At 40.5% G+C, this 18,172-nt stretch overlaps 1 protein-coding gene across 1 annotated transcript in view; it reads right to left on the minus strand.

Annotated features, from left to right (window-relative positions):
• The window catches only part of Smarca5 (SWI/SNF related, matrix associated, actin dependent regulator of chromatin, subfamily a, member 5), a gene marked incomplete at its 5' end in the record, with an annotated part of 31,730 nt that overhangs the window by 12,842 nt on the left and 716 nt on the right, over nucleotides 1-18,172 (minus strand). Inside the window, 11 exons of the mRNA XM_013029500.1 lie at nucleotides 1,080-1,135; nucleotides 1,280-1,506; nucleotides 2,511-2,620; nucleotides 4,232-4,300; nucleotides 6,445-6,576; nucleotides 6,667-6,822; nucleotides 7,607-7,786; nucleotides 8,926-9,026; nucleotides 11,256-11,356; nucleotides 12,082-12,248; nucleotides 14,860-14,934. Of these exons, the coding sequence (XP_012884954.1) occupies nucleotides 1,080-1,135; nucleotides 1,280-1,506; nucleotides 2,511-2,620; nucleotides 4,232-4,300; nucleotides 6,445-6,576; nucleotides 6,667-6,822; nucleotides 7,607-7,786; nucleotides 8,926-9,026; nucleotides 11,256-11,356; nucleotides 12,082-12,248; nucleotides 14,860-14,934 (1,374 nt within the window). The remainder of the gene's footprint in view (nucleotides 1-1,079; nucleotides 1,136-1,279; nucleotides 1,507-2,510; nucleotides 2,621-4,231; nucleotides 4,301-6,444; nucleotides 6,577-6,666; nucleotides 6,823-7,606; nucleotides 7,787-8,925; nucleotides 9,027-11,255; nucleotides 11,357-12,081; nucleotides 12,249-14,859; nucleotides 14,935-18,172) is intronic.

Below are 18,172 nucleotides of genomic sequence, written 5' to 3' on the forward strand. Positions count from 1 at the left end.
GTGATCCTCAGATCTCAGCCTCCTGAGTAGCTAGGATTACAGGCCTGAGCCACCAGCACCCAACTCTTTTTTGTTGTTGTTGTTGTTGATTGTGGGGCTTGAAGTCTGGGCCTGGGCACTGTTCAGCTGAAAGCAAACTCTCTATCACTTAAGCCACAGTACCACTTCCCATTTTCTGGAGATAAGACTCTCATGGACTTTCCTGCTCCGTCTGGCTTTGAACCGTGATCCTCAGATCTCAGCCTCCAGAGTAGCTAGGATTACAGGCGTTGAGCCACCAGCGTGCAGCCAAAGTGTTATTTCTTAAGAGCCATATAATAAACAATTTATGAAATACTGCAATGTTTAGGGTACATTTCAAATGCTGTAGAAGGAAAGGTGTAGCGTAACAAGTTTTCATTGTTAATGCTGAAGCTGTCTTCACACTAAGTTCTGCAGTTAGGTAATCTAAATATAGCTATGCATGTTTTCACACAAAAAATTCACCATAACTAGAATGTTTCTAAGCTCATGTAAATGACATTCAGTTAAAAACTTAATTGGAAAACACCCTGAACAACAACAAAAAACCACCATTATCCAACAAAGCATATGATATGCATTATTGATATTAAAAAAACATGAAATTTCTCAAAAAGCTTATATAAAATGAGAACTTGTCCCTAAATCTAGGGACTTTGGCTGTTGTCACTATTTATTACCTTCTAAAAGACTTAAGGCCAAGCCAGTGCAGGTGGCTCTCAGGAGGCTGAGATCTGAGGATCGCGGTTCAAAGCCAGACGGAGCAGGAAAGTCCATGAGACTCATCTCCAATAAACCACCAGAAAACCAGAAGTGGCACTGTGGCTCAAGTGGTAGAGTGCTAGCCTTGAGCTGAAGAGCTCAGGGACAGTGTCATGTCCAGGCCCAGAATTCAAGCCCCAAGACCAACCAAAAAAAAAAAAGACTTAAGGCCTAAAATTAGGATAGAGGTGGTTAGCCAAAATGTATCTAATATGGTTTTGTGGAGTTTTTTTGAGGTTTTTTTGTCAGTCCTGGAGATTAAACTCAGGGACTTCCACTTATTCTAACACCTGTACCATTCTGCCTTGATAGACTTCAGATATCAACCTCCCAATCACAGTCTCCAGTGTAGCTGGGAATACAGATTGTTAATGTTTCACACTTCAACATTAGAAAGTGGAAGAGCAGTCATTTCAAAGTACTGTGTTCCTTGTTAACATTAGAACTATTAGTCTTCATTACCTCTCAATTTGATACCAATACCACAGATACATACCTTGTTCTTTTAATTTGGGGAGCAACTTGTCTAGTACCACCATTTTGCCACTGTTGGTAACCAGATGCATATCTGTTGTGTAAGGTGGACCAGGTTCTGCTCCATCAAAGAGGTATGGGTGATTACAGCACTTCCTCAACTGCATTAGGATATTCAATAACCTCATTTTATCCATCTTTCCTGCTGAGTTTAGTATGTCTATATCCTTCATTAATATCCGAGTATACCTATTGATAAGAAACGTATTTTTAAGAGGGCACAAATGTTCCCTGACCATTCTCTGTCACTTTATATACTTAATCCCTCTCCCCACCTGAGCCCACAAATAGCTATAATGAAAAAATTATGAAATGCTGTAATTCCGGGATTGGCTGCAAGTGATCTAAGAGGAAAAAAAGTTTTCCATGACACTGGTGTGATTGAAAATGTTACCTACTAATGCTTACCTTATAGGCAAGCAATTATGACTGTCACATACCAGGTGGTCTGTGAGATTTCTCTCCAACTAACCAACCATGAGGCCAGTTGAAGCTCAACTGGTAGATCACCAGCCTTGAGTGAAAAAGCCAAGCAAGAGTAAGAAGTTCTAAGTTCAAGCACCAGTATAACACTGGCCCCAAAATAAGTAAATAAATACAAATAAAGTTAAAATCCCAAATTGAGTTCTCTTACAGCTTGATAAATTGCATCTTAAATTTAATATTTAGATTCATGACTCCATAAATTCACCATACTTCCATCCTATATATTCCATTCAAGACTCTGTGAATGTGATGGCTAAGCCCTAAGTCACTCTAATATTCAGCTCAATTCAGCCAACAGGAAGTCCGTGAAAACACAAATTAGGTTCAAGTGGCAGAGAGCCTACCTGCCTGTCTAGTAGTAGGCCTTAGACCCTCAGTTCAAACACCAGTACCAATCAATTATTGGTCAAATGAAAATTAGAAAACAGTAATATCAGGGGCTGGGAAGGTGGCTCAGTGGTAGGGTGCTTGCCTTGCATGCATGAGGCCCTGGGTTCGATTCCTCAGCACCACATAAGCAAAAAGAAAAAAGCCGGAAGTGGCGCTGTGGCTCAAGTGGTAGAGCGCTAGCCTTGAGCTGAAGAGCTGAGGGACAGAGCCCAGGGCCCAGAGTTCAGGCCCCACAACCGGATCCAAAAAAAAAAAAAAGAAAGAAAAAAAGAAAAAAGAAAAGAAAATAGTAATATCAAACATCTCAGAACACATACCATTCCCTCTGCATTTTGCTGAGACCTACGTAGATTTTGACTTCCTTCTTTGGAGGCAAACTCTTTTCCACATCAGCCTTAATTCGACGAAGAAGAAATGGACGCAAAACCTTGAGGAAAATAGAAAGTAACAGATATAACCTTATGTGTAATGTTGATATTATTTCAAAAATCTTAAAATCTTGTGTTAAATACATGGAAAAGAAATTTCTCTGCTTAAATATTAAATAACATTTAAGACTTCACCATTTCAAATTTCTGATTTGTTATTGAACACCCAGAAAGTAATAATACAATTAAACTTACTCTCACAAAATATTAGAAATGATACACTTCAAATATGTTTTCAGAATTAGAATTAGTTACTTGCACACAGACTTTGTGATAACGCTTCAGAAATGGCTAGGTGATTACAGTCTTTTTTCTTCCCACCTCTGAAGACTTATCCAGACCAAAATATCAACAGACTCCAAAGTCCCTGCTGTAGGTAATGACAGAACCTTATATAAGGTAGTTGGTAAGGTTCTGCTTCATACTGAAGAAGGGTATCTCAAGCATAGTAAGATAAATTTCTCTAACAACTATTTTGTGTCAATTTTTAAAGGAAGGAATAAACAAAGCTATCTATCAAAGTAAAACCTACAGTATGGACCCCGTTACTAATTCAGCTATTTGTTGCTTCATATCCTGTCATTAGATTTGCAAACAACATGATCATTAGTCCTTTCCACAATGTTAGATTCATCTATGGAATCGAAATAACACTAAGCTTTAAAAAGCTGTCTAAAGTGCTGGGAATGTGACCTAGTGGTAGAGTGCTTGCCTAGCATGCATGAAGATGAAGCCCTGGGTTCAATTCTCAGTACCACATACACAGAAAAAGCCAGAAGTGGTACTGTGGCTCAAGTGGTAGAGGGCAAATTTGAGCAAATGAAGCTCAGGGACAGTGCCCAGGCTTGAGTTCAAGCCCTAGGACTGGGAGGGGGGGGGGGGACACAAAACACCAAACAAACAAAAAACTAATTAATCATTAAGTGACTCTTCCACCCTCCCACTGTACTTTTCCTGACAATTAACTTAAAATCCATCCCAGGTTTCAACAGTTAAAACCACCACACATCGCTTCCCTACCCCATTTAACAACAGTTAGATGGCAAAATGCAAACTGATCTGATGCTACAGTAAACATGCTTTTTTCTTTTTTTTTTTTTTTTGGGTCCGGTAGTGGAGCCCGAACTCTGGGCCTTGGCACTGTCCCTCAGCTCTTCAGCTCAAGGCTAGCGCTCTACCACTTGAGCCACAGCGCCACTTCCGGCTTTTTTCTTTTTGCTTATGTGGTGCTGAGGAATCGAACCTAGGGCCTCATGCATGCAAGGCAAGCGCTCTACCACTGCGCCACCACTGAGCCACCTTCCCTGCCCCATGCTTTTTTCTTTTTTTTGGTCAGTCATGGGGCTTGAACTCTGGGCCTGGGCGCTGTCCCTCAGCTCTTCAGTTCAAGGCGAGCGCTCTACCACTTGAGCTACAGCGCTACTTCCAGTTTTCTGGCTGGCTTTGAACTGCAATCTTCAGATCTCAGCCTCCTGAATAGCTATGATTACAGGCGTGAGCCACCAGCGCCCGGCTCCCATGCTTTTTTCTTAACTGGAAAATAACCTACTTATTTAAATCTCAACTTGCTTCCTATTAGAATGTATTGGATACTGCTCCAAAACACTTACCATATGAAGCCTCTCAACTAGCTTCTGATCCCCAAGGCAGTTGTTGGTATCAAACCAGGAATCAAAGTCCTACATTAACAAAAAATATCTTAAGGTCAGAGATACTGATGACAAATGTCTGATAATACCAGTAATGATGTCTAGAATTAATATAATGTAGGGTTGTGAAGTACAAAGACCACTTAGTCTAAGCCACTAATTTTTTCAGATTCTGATTAGAGAACAATTATTTCCTACGTATTTTACTCAAAAATATAAAGAAAGCACAAAGAAATTAAAAAAAATAAAGATGACAGATTTCATAATAAAGGGTCTGAAAACGTTTAGTAGAAATAATTAAAATCCTCAATACAAGGTTTCTTGAACATTGCCAATTTTGTTTTGTTTTGTTTTGTTTTTGGGTCCGGTTGTGGGGCCTGAACTCTGGGCATGGGCACTGTCACTCAGCTCTTCAGCCCAAGGCTACCACTCTACCACTTGAGCCACAGCGCCACTTCCGGCTTTTTTTCTTTTTTTCTTTGCTTATGTGGTGCTGGGGAATCGAACCCAGGGCCTCACGCATGCAAGGCAAGCGCTCTACCACTGAGCCACCTTCCCAGCCCCAACATTGCCAATTTTGATTAACAAAGGGAGGTAAAAGGCATTTAGTTAGTATTTGGATAGGATTTGAATAAAGACAATTTCCTTACCCTTACCTCAAACATTCAGTTTAAACCTTCCAATCTGACTAAATATCTTTGTGTATGTACTAGTTATTGGGGCTTGAATTTAGGATCTCACACTTCAGCTTAAGGCTGTCATTCTACCACTTGAACCACACCTCCATTTTCAGCTTTTAGGTAGTTAATTAGAGGCGACAGTCTCACAATTCTCTTGCCCAGTGACCTTGAATCACAATCCTCAGACCTCAGCATTCTGAGTAAGTAGGATTTAGGTATGTGCCTTAAGCATCTTTTTATAACACAAATTTCTGTTTTTTAAAAACATCCTTAAGCCAGGAGCAGTTGCTCACGCCTGTAATCCTAGCTACTCAGAAGACTGAGATCTGAGGATCCTGGTTCAAAGCCAGTCTAGGCAGATTGGAGATTTTTATCTCCAATAAACTACCAGAAAACTGGAAGTGGCGCTGTGGCATTGTGGCAGTCCAAGCAATAGCCTTGAGCTGAAGAGCTGAGGGACAGCGCCCAGGCCCAGAGTTCAAGGCCCATGGCTGACCAAAAAAAAAAAAAAAAGATCCTTAATAAATCAAAATGAGTATCTTTCTAGAACTTACTTCTATACATGTACTAGCATGGAGCTCTTCAAAGTTTTCTGTATACACACTCCAGATGAGGAAATCAAGGCTCAACAATGAACTGTGGCCCAGCAAAATCCAATTACTAACATCACAGACTCTTGGTATACAAAGTGTATGTTCCTTCATGTGACTAATAATTAAGTACTGCTACCAAATCTACTATGCAAATAATCTATAAAGAGATTACAATGTGAAAGAGGTTAGAAAGATATTACCACATCTGAAGCCACCTCTGAACTTCAAAACACAAGCATTGTGAAATTAGCAATTCACTTGCAAATGCTACAAAAATAAGCAGTCTATCTTAAACCCTTACTTACAGAGTTAAGCCAACATGATTGTTAAGTAAGATCCCACTGTTCCAATGGAGAAAACTGATGTAACATACTAAACCCAAAGGCTCAAAAGTAAATTAACAGATTGCATCATCAAATTTAAGACCAGCCTTACTACACAGAAGCATGTAAAAATGAATGAACTAAAAAGGCAGACTATGTTCTACTATAAAAACAAATGGAATCAGGATGGATGTGCTAGTGCACACCTGTAATTCAGGTACACAGGAAACAGGTCAGTCTACAGGGAACAGGTTACAGCCAGTTAGGCAAAAAATTAGCAAAACCCTGTTCTCAACAAATAAGCAGTGTGACAGTAAACAGCTATATAGTGAACAGCTATAGGCTGTAGGTAAGAGTTCAGGCCAGCCCAGCCCAGCCCTGAGCCAAAACACAAGATTACGTAAAACAACAATAAAAAACTAAAGCAGAAAGGTCTGGAAGCAAAGTTCAAATGGCAGAGTGCTAGTCTAGCAAACCCAATGTTGTGAGTTCTAACCATTTTTTTTCCTCTGAAGGAAAAAAAAGCAGAGAGCAAGATAAATCATTAAATAAAATAGAAAACTATTAGAAATACTTACATCAGCTGAATTAAACACATCTGGTAACAAAAAATTCAGAAGTGACCACAGCTCATGTAAGTTATTCTGCAGAGGTGTTCCAGTGAGTAACAGCCGATTTGTGGTCTTGAATTCCCGCACTATTTCTGACAGCTGAAAGAGTCAAATTCCATTGAGACAACATTTTGAATATGGGTCAGTCTCAAATAAAGGCAAAATTCTCACATGGAAATAACAAATTACCTTAGATTTTTCATTTTTGATCCTATGAGCTTCATCTATAACCAAGTATCTCCAGTTAAATTTTTTGAACACAGACTTCTCCTTAATAAGCATCTCGTAAGATGTCACACACACATCCCATTCTCCTGGTAATAAAACATCCCGTACAAAAGCAGCCTGTATAGCAAGAGAAAGAAAATTCACCACTCAGGAATCAATTAGACACTTATTTATAAAGTAATCAAACACATAAAAAAGGGAGTGAGAATAATTCTAGTGGTATTATGTAAAATTTAGAACTAGTTCTGTCACCACTAAAATAACTTCATTGATCATTTATGTGACAGGTTAAAAAAAAAAGGAGAGAGAGAAAAGATAAGGTCAACCAGCACAAAACTTTGTAGCTGGTGGCTCACATCTGTAATACTAGAATGATTAGGCAACTGAACTTCAAAAAAAAGCAAGCTGATAACTTAGAATACCCTAAGTATCTATAAAAGGAGAAAAGACAAAATATAGAAGCATCAGATAGCTAACTGAAGGGAAAACAAAAATCATTTATAATACACTGTGAATAATTGCAAGTCTGAATTCTATATTAAATATTTCTATATCTTCTTTCTAAAAGAGTATCCTAACAGTCCACCAAATTACCATGATATATAAATCTCAAAATCCAGCTCCTGAAAGTTCTAGTAACTTCACACATTCAAAGCCTCTTTAAAAACAAGATTATACTTGTAATCATTTCCAAAAAGAGAAGCAAACAATATTCCTACAGACCTGTCTTTGCCGTCTTTTCCAAATAACCACTCCCTTGAAAAGTACCACTTATAAGTTCCTAAAGCTTACCTTTGTAAATGTTGAAAATGGTTTTCCTTTTCTCTCCCTATTCTCCCACCCCAAGTCCCAATTCCAATTCCTTTAATATCCCAAGTACAGTGAAATACTATAAACTTACTCTTTGTTCTTTATCTCCTATCAAACAAACAGATCTAAGTGTTGGTACCCATCTCTTGAATTCACTCATCCAGTTGTGTAATGTAGACTTAGGAACCAAAACCATATGAGGACCAGGAATGTTTCTATAGTGTTTCATGTATCCAAGCAGAGAAATGGTTTGAAGAGTCTTCCCCAGACCCTAAAAATTCAGCACATACATAAAGCAAAGAAAGACACAAAAAGTATTTCGTATTAATACCTCCATAAATACATACATATGCATATGGACATTGAAAAGAAATGTTGTGTTTAGTGGCTATAACATATGTCACGAAGCTAACAGACAGGAAAGCTGCCAAATGCTGTCACCTAATCCTCCAAGTCTATGATCATCACCACCGAAGGCCCAGAAAAGTGTGTCATTCCCAAGGAGCTTAGCAGACCTAGAACTAAAACACAGTTCTTCTGATTTCATACATCATCCCAACAACAAATTGCTTTACCACTGTAGAGATAAGGAACCTTTTGCCACCTTAATCATGTAACTAGTAAGTATTAAACAGGAGACTGTTTTATGAAACAAACCTGGAAAGCATTCACATTTATAGATTATACACAACCAATGGCCCACTTGTTTCTTTTTCAACAAAAGAGCAGAGAGAGAGTCAAACTATTGTAGTACTGAAGTAAAACAAAGCCAGGTACTACTGGTGGCTTACGTCTGTTATCCTAGATACTCAGAAGGCTAAGCTCTAAGGACTAATGTTAAAAACTAGCCTGAAAGACTAACATATGCAAAATGTGTTATTTTAAAGCCTTTTCTCTGACTGAAGGACTAAGACTGATCAACATGCATTGAACACGCCAGGTTTATAGTTCTAGCGATCTAGGAGGCTGAGATCTGAAGATAACAGCTTAAAGCCAAACCAGTCAGGAAAGTCTAAGAGACTCTTATATCAATTAACCATGAGAAGTCAAAGTGTAGCTGTGGCTCCAGTGATAAGAGTGCTAGCCTTGAGTACAAAAGCTGAGACGGCGTCTGCCCTGAATTCAAGTCCCAGGGCCAGCACACATTAAAAAAAAGTGTTATACATGTATTATACACATAAAATGTTGAATTATACAACTATGTAAAGGTTTTTCTAAAACTTTACTCTCATAGATAATTCTTCACAAGTGAAGCTCATTTATGAAAATAAAACAAGCTGTTCATAGTGGTTTGAAGGAAAATTAGTTATCAGCCCTAGACTATAATTTACAAAACTGAATCTTATACAAACTTTATAAACAATATCTTTATGAAATATGGCCTTGAAAGAAATACTATTGAACACATACCATTTCATCTGCAAGGATACCATTGATGCCGTTCTCATACAAAGAAATAAGCCAATTCAATCCTCGGACCTGATAATCTCTTAGTTTACCCCATTTGACATCTAAGAACAAAAGAAAAACCATAATGCAGATTTTTAAAACATCAAATACCACACCTCCTTTATCTAAGACTCAGAGGTTTAACTAGAGGCCCATGTGTTTACTAACATTACTTTCACTTCAGGAAATTCTGTCATTAGGGGAAGTTTTCACAGGTAGATTATAAGGTCTGGAACAGAATAGTAGCAGATGGACAGGCAGAGAAGACAGCCAAGACAGCTTGAGCAGACAAATTGGAGAGACTCTCCAACTAACTGGCAAAAAAATTGGAACTGGCTGGGTGCTAGTGGGTCATGATTATAATTCTAGCTACTTAAAGCTGAGATCTGAGAATCAAGGTTCGAAGACAGCCCAGAGAAGGAAAATCCATGAGAGTCTGATCTCTTATTAACCAACAAAAAGACAGAAGTGAGATGTGGCTCAAGTGATACAGCACCAGCCTTGGGCAAAAAAGCTAAGGGATAGCTGGGAAGGTGGCTCAATGGTAGAGTGCTTGCCTTGCATTGCATGCATGAGGCCCTGGGTTCGATTCCTCAGCACCACACAAGCAGAAAAGTGGCACTGTGGCTCAAGTGGTAGAGTGCTAGTCTTGAGCTGAAGAGCTGAAGGACAGCGCCCAGGCCCAGACTTCAGGCCCCACAACCGACCAAAAACAAAAACCAACAACAACAACAAAAAAAATCTAAGGGATAGAGATAGACAGATAAAATTAAGTATTAAAAATTAACATGGCCGGGCGCTGGTGGCTCACGCCTGTAATCCTAGCTACTCAGGAGGCTGAGATCTGAGGATCGCGGTTCAAAGCCAGCCTGGGCAGGAGAGACCGTGAGACTCCTATCTCCAATAAACCACCAGAAAACCGGAAGTGGCGCTGTAGCTCAAGTGGTAGAGCGCTAGCCTTGAGCTGAAGAGCTGAGAGACAGCACCCAGGCCCAGAGTTCAAGCCCCACGACCAACAACAACAAAAAATACCATGAAAGCTGGTACCTAGCTACTCAGGAGGATAAGATCAAAGGATGGCAGTTCAAAAAAGTCTATGAGACTCTCATCTCCAACTAGCTGCCAAAAAATGCTGGAAGTGGAACAGTGGCAAGTGGTATAACTGTAGCCTCTGAGCAAAAAAATTTCAGGGACAGAGCCCAGGCCTTGAGTTCAAGCCCTGGACCAGCACCAAAGGGCACGGTGGGGAAGGGGAATGGAGGGGGGGAAGCATAAAAAATATATTAGGAAATGAGTAAGTCAAATTCTTCATTATTTTTTGTTTGTTGTTAGTTTTCTTTTTTTTTTTTTGGGAGGGGGGGCCGGTCGTGAGGCCTAAACTCTGGGCCTGGGCACTGTCCCTCAGCTCTTCAGCTCAAGGCTAGCGCTCTACCACTTGAGCCACAGCGCCACTTCCGGCATTTTTTTCTTTTGCTTATGTGGTGCTGAGGAATCAAACCCAGGGCCTCAAGCATGCAAGGCAAGCACTCTACCACTGAGCTACCTTCCCAGCCCTTAGTTTTCTTTACCTGTGACAAATACATGGCAAAACAATTCCAACTTTCACATGTGCCTTAGGACAATAAAAAATTAAATGGCATTTTATACACCTCTGAAATATAATACCACTCTTCTATAATATAGTACCAGCTCCGTTTAAAAAAAAAAAAAACACCTTTCACAAGGCACAATGGTACATACCTATAAACTCAGTACTTGGAAGACTGAGGCTCAACAATCTCAAGGCCAACCTGGGCTACCTTGTGAGATGCTATCTCAAGAAAAGGAAAATAAAAGAACCAGGAATGAAGGTTCATGCTTGTAATCCCATCTCCTGGAAAGGCAGAGATAGGAAGATCACCATTCAAGAGTAGCACAAGGAAAAAAGTTCGTGTCACTACCTCAAAAAAAAAAAAGTTCTGTCGTATGGCACATGCCTACTGTCCCAGCTACTTGGGAGGCAGAGGTAGAAGGATCGCAGCCAAAGGCTAGCCTTATGAAAAACACAAAGTCCTACACAAATATAGTAAAAAGGGGATGGGTGGCTCAAGTGGTAGTCTTTGCCCACCCAGCCTCAATGCCATAAGTCTGAATTCAAATAGATAATACCCAAATCTGAAGCTTATTCACAACCAATACAAATATCTGAGATTACTGAAGATGCCCTTTGTAAGTTACAGCGAAGGCAAATCCAAAATATGTTTTCAAGGAAAATATTTTTTAAAACAATCAATGAGATATATTTGACATACATGAGGGAGAATCTTCAAATCGAGTGCACACATTGGTTGCTTTGGAGCTTTCTGTTAGTAATTCTTCATCCTCCTCTTGCTCCGTCCTACGGTGTCGATAGCTACAACAATGAAAATAAAATCAAATGTGAATTTTGCCTTTTCAGTTGAACTACCAGGTACTATTCTCAACCTACTAGCCAGACAGCTAACAGATAGCCAGTGACCCTTCCCAGGCCAAGAACAGGAGCATTCCTCAGAAGCGCCTCCTCAAGGGCCTTCCTGCTTGTCATATGAGTTTCTAATCGGAATGTGTCTTAGTATTACTTCCTGTACTCTTCTGCATCTAACTTGAAATGGAGAGCCAATCTCTACTCCACCCAAATTATTCTCATAAACTTTGACATTTTTATAAACTCTCCCTAACAATATAGCTTTTAAACTAAGAGGTGCAAAACTGCTGTGGCATAAATTATCATGATACCCACCAGACTAGACTTCCAAGTACCACCTTTAATGTATGTATGTGGTTTAGGAGACCACAACATACACCCCAGCCAGAGCCATGTTCAACCCTGATGACACCATCTACTTTTAAGAGATGCAGAATAAAACACTTAACTTCTACATTGATAATTTCTCTAAGGAACGGCACAGCCTCTGAATCCCATGTTCTATAAAACACCTGTTAAAATGCATAAAGCACTTAATGATGTAAAAGATTAAGAATACCTATTTGAAATACTTGTAACACTTATGGAGACACTATGACATTCTAGCCAGGCCAAACTACAACACATTTTAAGCTTTACTGAGAATAATTAAGTTGGGTGATTTTATTACTCACTCGCCAACTGAGAGTAAGTTCTGTTTCTCATCCTTCTTTATTCGTGGGCGCCCTGGCTTCATCTTTAAAGGTGAGGTTGGAGTCTTCTGAGCAGCAGGCTGAATGAAATGTGCAAACAACTCTGTCTGCTTTAATAAATACTCAAATCTATTTGCTCGGTCGGTTTGCTGCAACAACAACAAAAAAAGTTAACACACATTTCATCAAAACTTCAGAAACCAGTTTAAACTTGGCTCTACATGATGAATTTAGATTTAAAAAAAAAATCAAGCAATTAAAACCTGCAACATAAATGGGACTCAAAAGCACATTGCCAAATGACAAGCACTAAATACAACTGACTGCTATAGGAGTCTACTAACTATATATGAAATGCTAACTTATGATGAAAACAGATTCGAATTGACATGAGCTAGAACCAGGAATGACAGCAAAGGGGCAGGAATAAACTCTAAGATAATAAAAACTGCAATATCTTGGTTGTACTAGTGTGTAAATGACTCCATTTACAAGCCAAAACTCGTCAAATTGCAAACCTAAAACTTTACGTAAATTATCCTTTGAGAAACCTGGTGAGGAAAATGTTACAGCATGAAGACATTGAGCAGGTATGGATGGGTAATGCTTGTAATTCTAGCTACTATGAAAATGTTACAACTTTAAAAGACATTGAGTTAGGCGTGTTAACTCACACTGGTAAACCTAGCTACTGATATCTGAGGGGTGTGGCTCAAAGCCTGCTTGGTCCAGAAAAGTCTGAGACTCTTATTTCTAATTAAGCACCAAAAAAAAAGTGATAAAGTACTAGCCTTGAGCAAAAAAGCTAAGGAACCCCAGGGCCTGAATTCAAGCTCCAGGACCTGCATAGCAAAAAGGAATAATGAAGCAGGGCGCCAGAGGTTTATACCTATAAATCCTAGCTACTCAGGAGGAGATCTGAAGATCTAAAGATATAAGTTTGAAGCCAGACCAGACAAAATAGTTTGTGAAATTCTTATTTCCAATTAACCAGCACAAAGCCAGAATTGGAGGTGTGCTTCAAGTGATAGAAATACTTGCTTTCCAACAGTGAAGCCGAGTTCAAATCCCAGTACCACTAAAAAGTACGAAGTACCGGCATAGACGCCTTGGGCATATATTAAGGGGAACTTCCCCTCATTAACAGTAAGTATATGCATTCATTAGTTAGACACATTCATTAGTTAATGGCCTGTAGATCCATCACTTGCAGTAGAAAATTAACTTAGATTTACTTTTAAACTGTAATCACTTTAATGTTAGTTCTAAAAAACAGCTGCAAATGTTTTTCCTTTAAATAAATCTGATTGTAAGAGGAAGCATTTGTATAACAGGTAGAAGAATTCCTGTTAACAATCATTTGTATCTTAAACTGTACTAAAATATGGTTACATACATCATCTTTGTATGTCCACTTATATATATATACATATATATTTGTGTATACATATATAAGTATACATATACTTATATATATATACATAAAATATATATAACACAATTTTAAGATTTTGAAGCTAAGAGAATCAAAAATACCTGTTGATTTTGAAGTGAAGGACAAGGTAAAAATCACATTCCATGCCAGATACTGAAGATTGGTATACTGTTCCTACTTTCAGCCACATGCCATGTAACAATGTTACTAATGAACACATTGTAACTTTCTTTCCCTCAAGGCTATTTCCTTTACCACAGGAGCCATAGCTCTACTTCTGGCTTTTTCTGGGTTAGCTGGAGATAAAAAGTCTTGGACTATCCTGCCCAGGCCTGCAAACCTAAGTAGCTAGGAATATAGGAGTAAGCCACCAAGGCCTGGCACATTTTAACTTAAGAGTTCAATGTGATTGAGTTCACACCAAGTAATCAACAGAGCCTGATACATAGCAAGGATTCACTGTCAGCCATTACTGTTATTCTTTTTTTTTTTTGGGTCCAGTCGTGGGGCCTGAACTCTGGGCCTGGGCGCTGTCCCTCAGCTCTTCAACTCAAGGCTAGCACTCTACCACTTGAGCCACAGCACCACTTCCGGCTTTTTTCTTTTTGCTTATGTGGTGCTGAGGTATCGAACCCAGGGCCTCAGGCATGCAAGGCAAGCGCTCTACCACTGAGCCACCTTCCCAGCCCCCATTACTGTTATTCTTAAAAATAAATTTAAATCCAAAGTGCTTTGTAGACAATGGCTGTCAAATCATAAAGTTCCCTAGAAGGAACAGGGTGTAAATTGGGTACGTAAAGGAGTAAAGATCTATTCGCAGGATGGGCGGGCTACTGAGCTCACAAATCACGTGACTACCATGTGAGAGTGTGATTCTCCAGCACCTCAAGAAGTAAAAGGAAAAAACGCAGTGGACAAGGAGCACAACACTTACTCCTTAAAACCAGTAGAATGCAATGTCAGATGGGCACTATACCTGAGCTCCTTTTGCTCAAGACTAGCACTCTGTCACTTGAGCCACAGTACCACTTCCGGCTTTTTGTTTATGTGGTACTGAAGAATTGAACCCAGGGCTTCATGCATGCTACACTCTACTACTAAGCCACCTTCCCAGCCCTTTATCTCACTCTTGATGTTACAATCTTAACGATAAGCTAATTAGATAATTATCACATTTCTATTTACTTTATGCAAATAAGAGAAACTGTAACACCCCATGTTATACATATTTTAGATAACTATGTTCTGTTAACCCTGAAAGAGATATTTTCTGCATTTAATTTTTTTAAGTTTTTAATAAGACTATTCAACTGTCTACAACATACCATTTTCTCTTCATAGGTAGGGTCTGGTTCTTGGATTTCTTTCTGCTTTCCAGGTGAGGCGTCATCAAATACTTCCTGATAGGAAGGAAAAACCATGGAATGATTCAAGATTTCTGTCCAAAACACATTCTACATAATGTTATTGCGGCCTCAACCACCTTAGATATTTAAATGCCTAACCAGACAGGAAACCTGTTGCCTGAAAACTGCAAGAATAACAACACAGATGTAAACTGTAAAACTACTGCCGAGATTAAAACAAAATGTAATAATCAACATCACCCTAAAATGTCTTTCAGTGTAAGTCATATGGGCAAATCTGCACCTTTTCTAACAGTGCCTAAATCTACTGTGCTTGTATACAAATGCACACATAGAAGGCAGCATTAGTTACTGACTTTCATTATCCAGCCTGTTACATAAGCTCTATCATCTAAATCAAGTACTCTTAACAATCGCCTGTTTCCTAAATTAGTAATATATCCTATCCTTTCGTGTGTGTGTGTGTGTGTGTGTGTGCGCGCGCGCGCGCGCGGGCACGCACGCACTACTCCTGGCTCTTGAACTCAGGGCCTTAGTGCTATCTGGAGCTTTTGTGCTCAAAGCTGTTGCTCTATCATTGAGCCACAGCTCCAATTCTGTTTTTTTGGTGGTTAACTGGAGACAAGAGTCTCAGACTTTCCTGTCTGGGCTAGCTTCAAACCAGGATCCTCAGATCTTAGCCTCCTGAATAGCTAGGTTCACAGGCATGAGCCACCACCATCTGACAATAAATACTATCCTTGTAGATGATTCATTCCGACATTCAACTGCCACAAACAGCAAAAATCAACAACAGCAGACAATACAAAACTTTAAAAGTTGACAAAATATAATTTTTTATCAAACCTGTACAATACTGTGATTATAACCAAACAGAAAGTGATTAAAAACTTGAGGGGCAGGGTCTGCTGTGTTACTAATATGAGGGTTCAAATGACCTCATTGCATGTTGAACTTCATTGCTAAGACTTGTGCCCCTGTGACTGTTGTGCTCATCATAAACCCCTCATATCTACATGTAAAAGTGACAAAGCCAAACTATCTTGTCCAGTTTACGGAGTTCCTTCTGGAATGCAACAGATATACCCTACCTAAGTAAAATGTCACTTGTTCTTCTGTGGTCTAGTGTACAATTACTGCCACTTAGTATGCCTATCTACCAATGTCATTAATAGTGAGAAATGAGAATGAATGAAAATAGGCTGAACACTCTCAAAAACAAAATAAGAAATGAGATTTCTCCCTTTACCTAGTACTGATGGAAGAAAAAAATTTAATGAAATACACTGAAAAGCATTACTTCGGCCTAAATGCGCTTTATCATTAAAAAATTCACAAATGCTCAATTTACTTCTGACTTTGAAAAAATTCACTTTAAGTTCTACTTTCAAACAAGAAAAGGGCATTTTAAAATCTTTTTTTTTCCAATTGTAAAACAGATTAAGATCATCAGATATTATGCATGTGTGCTCAAACCTACCTTTTAATAAATCTCAGTGATCCTCAATTAAGGAAATAAAAACAAACAGGGTAAATTGTTTTAAAAGAAACACATATCCACCAAAAAAGGGGGAAAAAAGGGTGAGTGGTGAATGAATTGATAAAACTATTGATATGCCTACACTACCTACGCAAAAATACTAAGTCACTCTTCAATAAATGAGATTACCAAGTATCTATTTTTAAAGTATTAGCCAAGACAAAGATGTGGAGGGAAAGGCTCATTTTTTGGAGCCAAAGCTGAGTTCTATCACAGGTTCTACTTATCCTCATCTGGCAAATACCTATTTTGAATTTTAAAAACAGCAACTCAAAGCCACAGCATTCTGTGTGTGCTTTAAAGGACTGTCCTTTCTGACATTTAAAACAGGCCTCTGGTGTGAGGTCATTCAAAATCTGAACTGCAAGCTCTCTGAAAAGCTCCAAAGAAATTTTGCATTTGCACACACTTGCTTTTAACCTCCCAGGTTTTCGCACCCCTTAAATCACAAAGCTGTAATCCCAAAGAGACTACCTAACCCGAAAGAACTATTAATACCTTTAAGGGAAAGAAAATGCAACCATGAATACATCTAAATTCAAACAAATCTAGATCGCTGAAAACTGCCAACTGCCTCTGGGAATGCACTAGCCCCCCCCCCCCGGAACTATCCTTACCACCAGAAGTTATTTCAAAGACCGGCAATATTACTTCACCCAGGAGCCCCGAGAAGATTGCGCCAGGGCCTCGGTGGTAACCTGTCCTTACCATTTCCTTCCAGTGTCAATTCTGCACTACGGCAGTATTAACTTCTCATTCTGAGGGTGAAAAGCCCATAGATCTTCGGACTGGGACGACAAAAAAAAAAAAAAAAACCCTCAAAACGAGTCTAATGCTGAGAATAAAAGGTGGAAGCAAGCACTTTGTTCCCAGACGTTGCTAGGCCTGGGAACACACCCGAGGCACCAGCCTGGCAGCCCCCTACCTGCCCGACGGCAGGCAGCACCATCACCAAAGGGCTAAGCGGACAGTGGTGCCCATTTCTTTCAAAAAAAAGAAGAAGAAGAAAAGATCTCAAGTCCCCCGAAGACAAAAACTGCGTGGCACGGACAGCCCACCCCCGGTTCTCCGACACATCCTCCCGCCCTGCACCCCCAGACTAGCGGGGGATCCAAGACAGCTGCTGTCAGGGCCGCCGGCCTCCCGGGGGAGCAGGGCGCGGGCGGGGCCTTCTCTCCCCGGGCGGCGGCAGCTGCGCCCCGGCGATCCCCGGCGCGCACGGGGCCGTCCAGCTCTCGCCATTGTTTGTACCCAGAAACGGAGAGATATCGCCCCCCCGCCCCCCGCCAGGACCGGGACGGGAGGAAGACCGGGCGGCGCGGGGTGCTCCGCGCAGAGGGGGCCGGCCCGGCCCGCCGGGGCCACCGACCCGGCCCCGAGGTGGGGGGGGGGCATCTCCCTCTCCCATCCCGGCTCCAACTTTTGCTCTCCACCTAAAACCCGGCACCGGGGACGAGAGGGAACTGTGGGGAGTGGGCGCGGGACGGAAGAAGTAACCAAGGGCATCTGGTGGATAAAAAGCACTCCAACATGTGGCCAGATGTGCCTGGGGAAGAGATGGGGGGGACAGAGAGAGGAACGCGAAGCGCCCGAAGCGCCCGGCGCCGGCTCGCGTGGTGGGTTAAGCTCGAGAGCCCAGGAAGGGAAGCATCTCCTGGGGTCCAACGGGTCCCAAGCAGGACGAGGAACGGCTCTGCGTCCGAACCCCAGCAGCGGGGGCGAGGGGAGCGG

The sequence above is a fragment of the Dipodomys ordii genome, unplaced genomic scaffold (assembly GCF_000151885.1).
Source record: "Dipodomys ordii isolate 6190 unplaced genomic scaffold, Dord_2.0 Scaffold119, whole genome shotgun sequence".
Lineage (NCBI taxonomy): Eukaryota > Metazoa > Chordata > Mammalia > Rodentia > Heteromyidae > Dipodomys > Dipodomys ordii.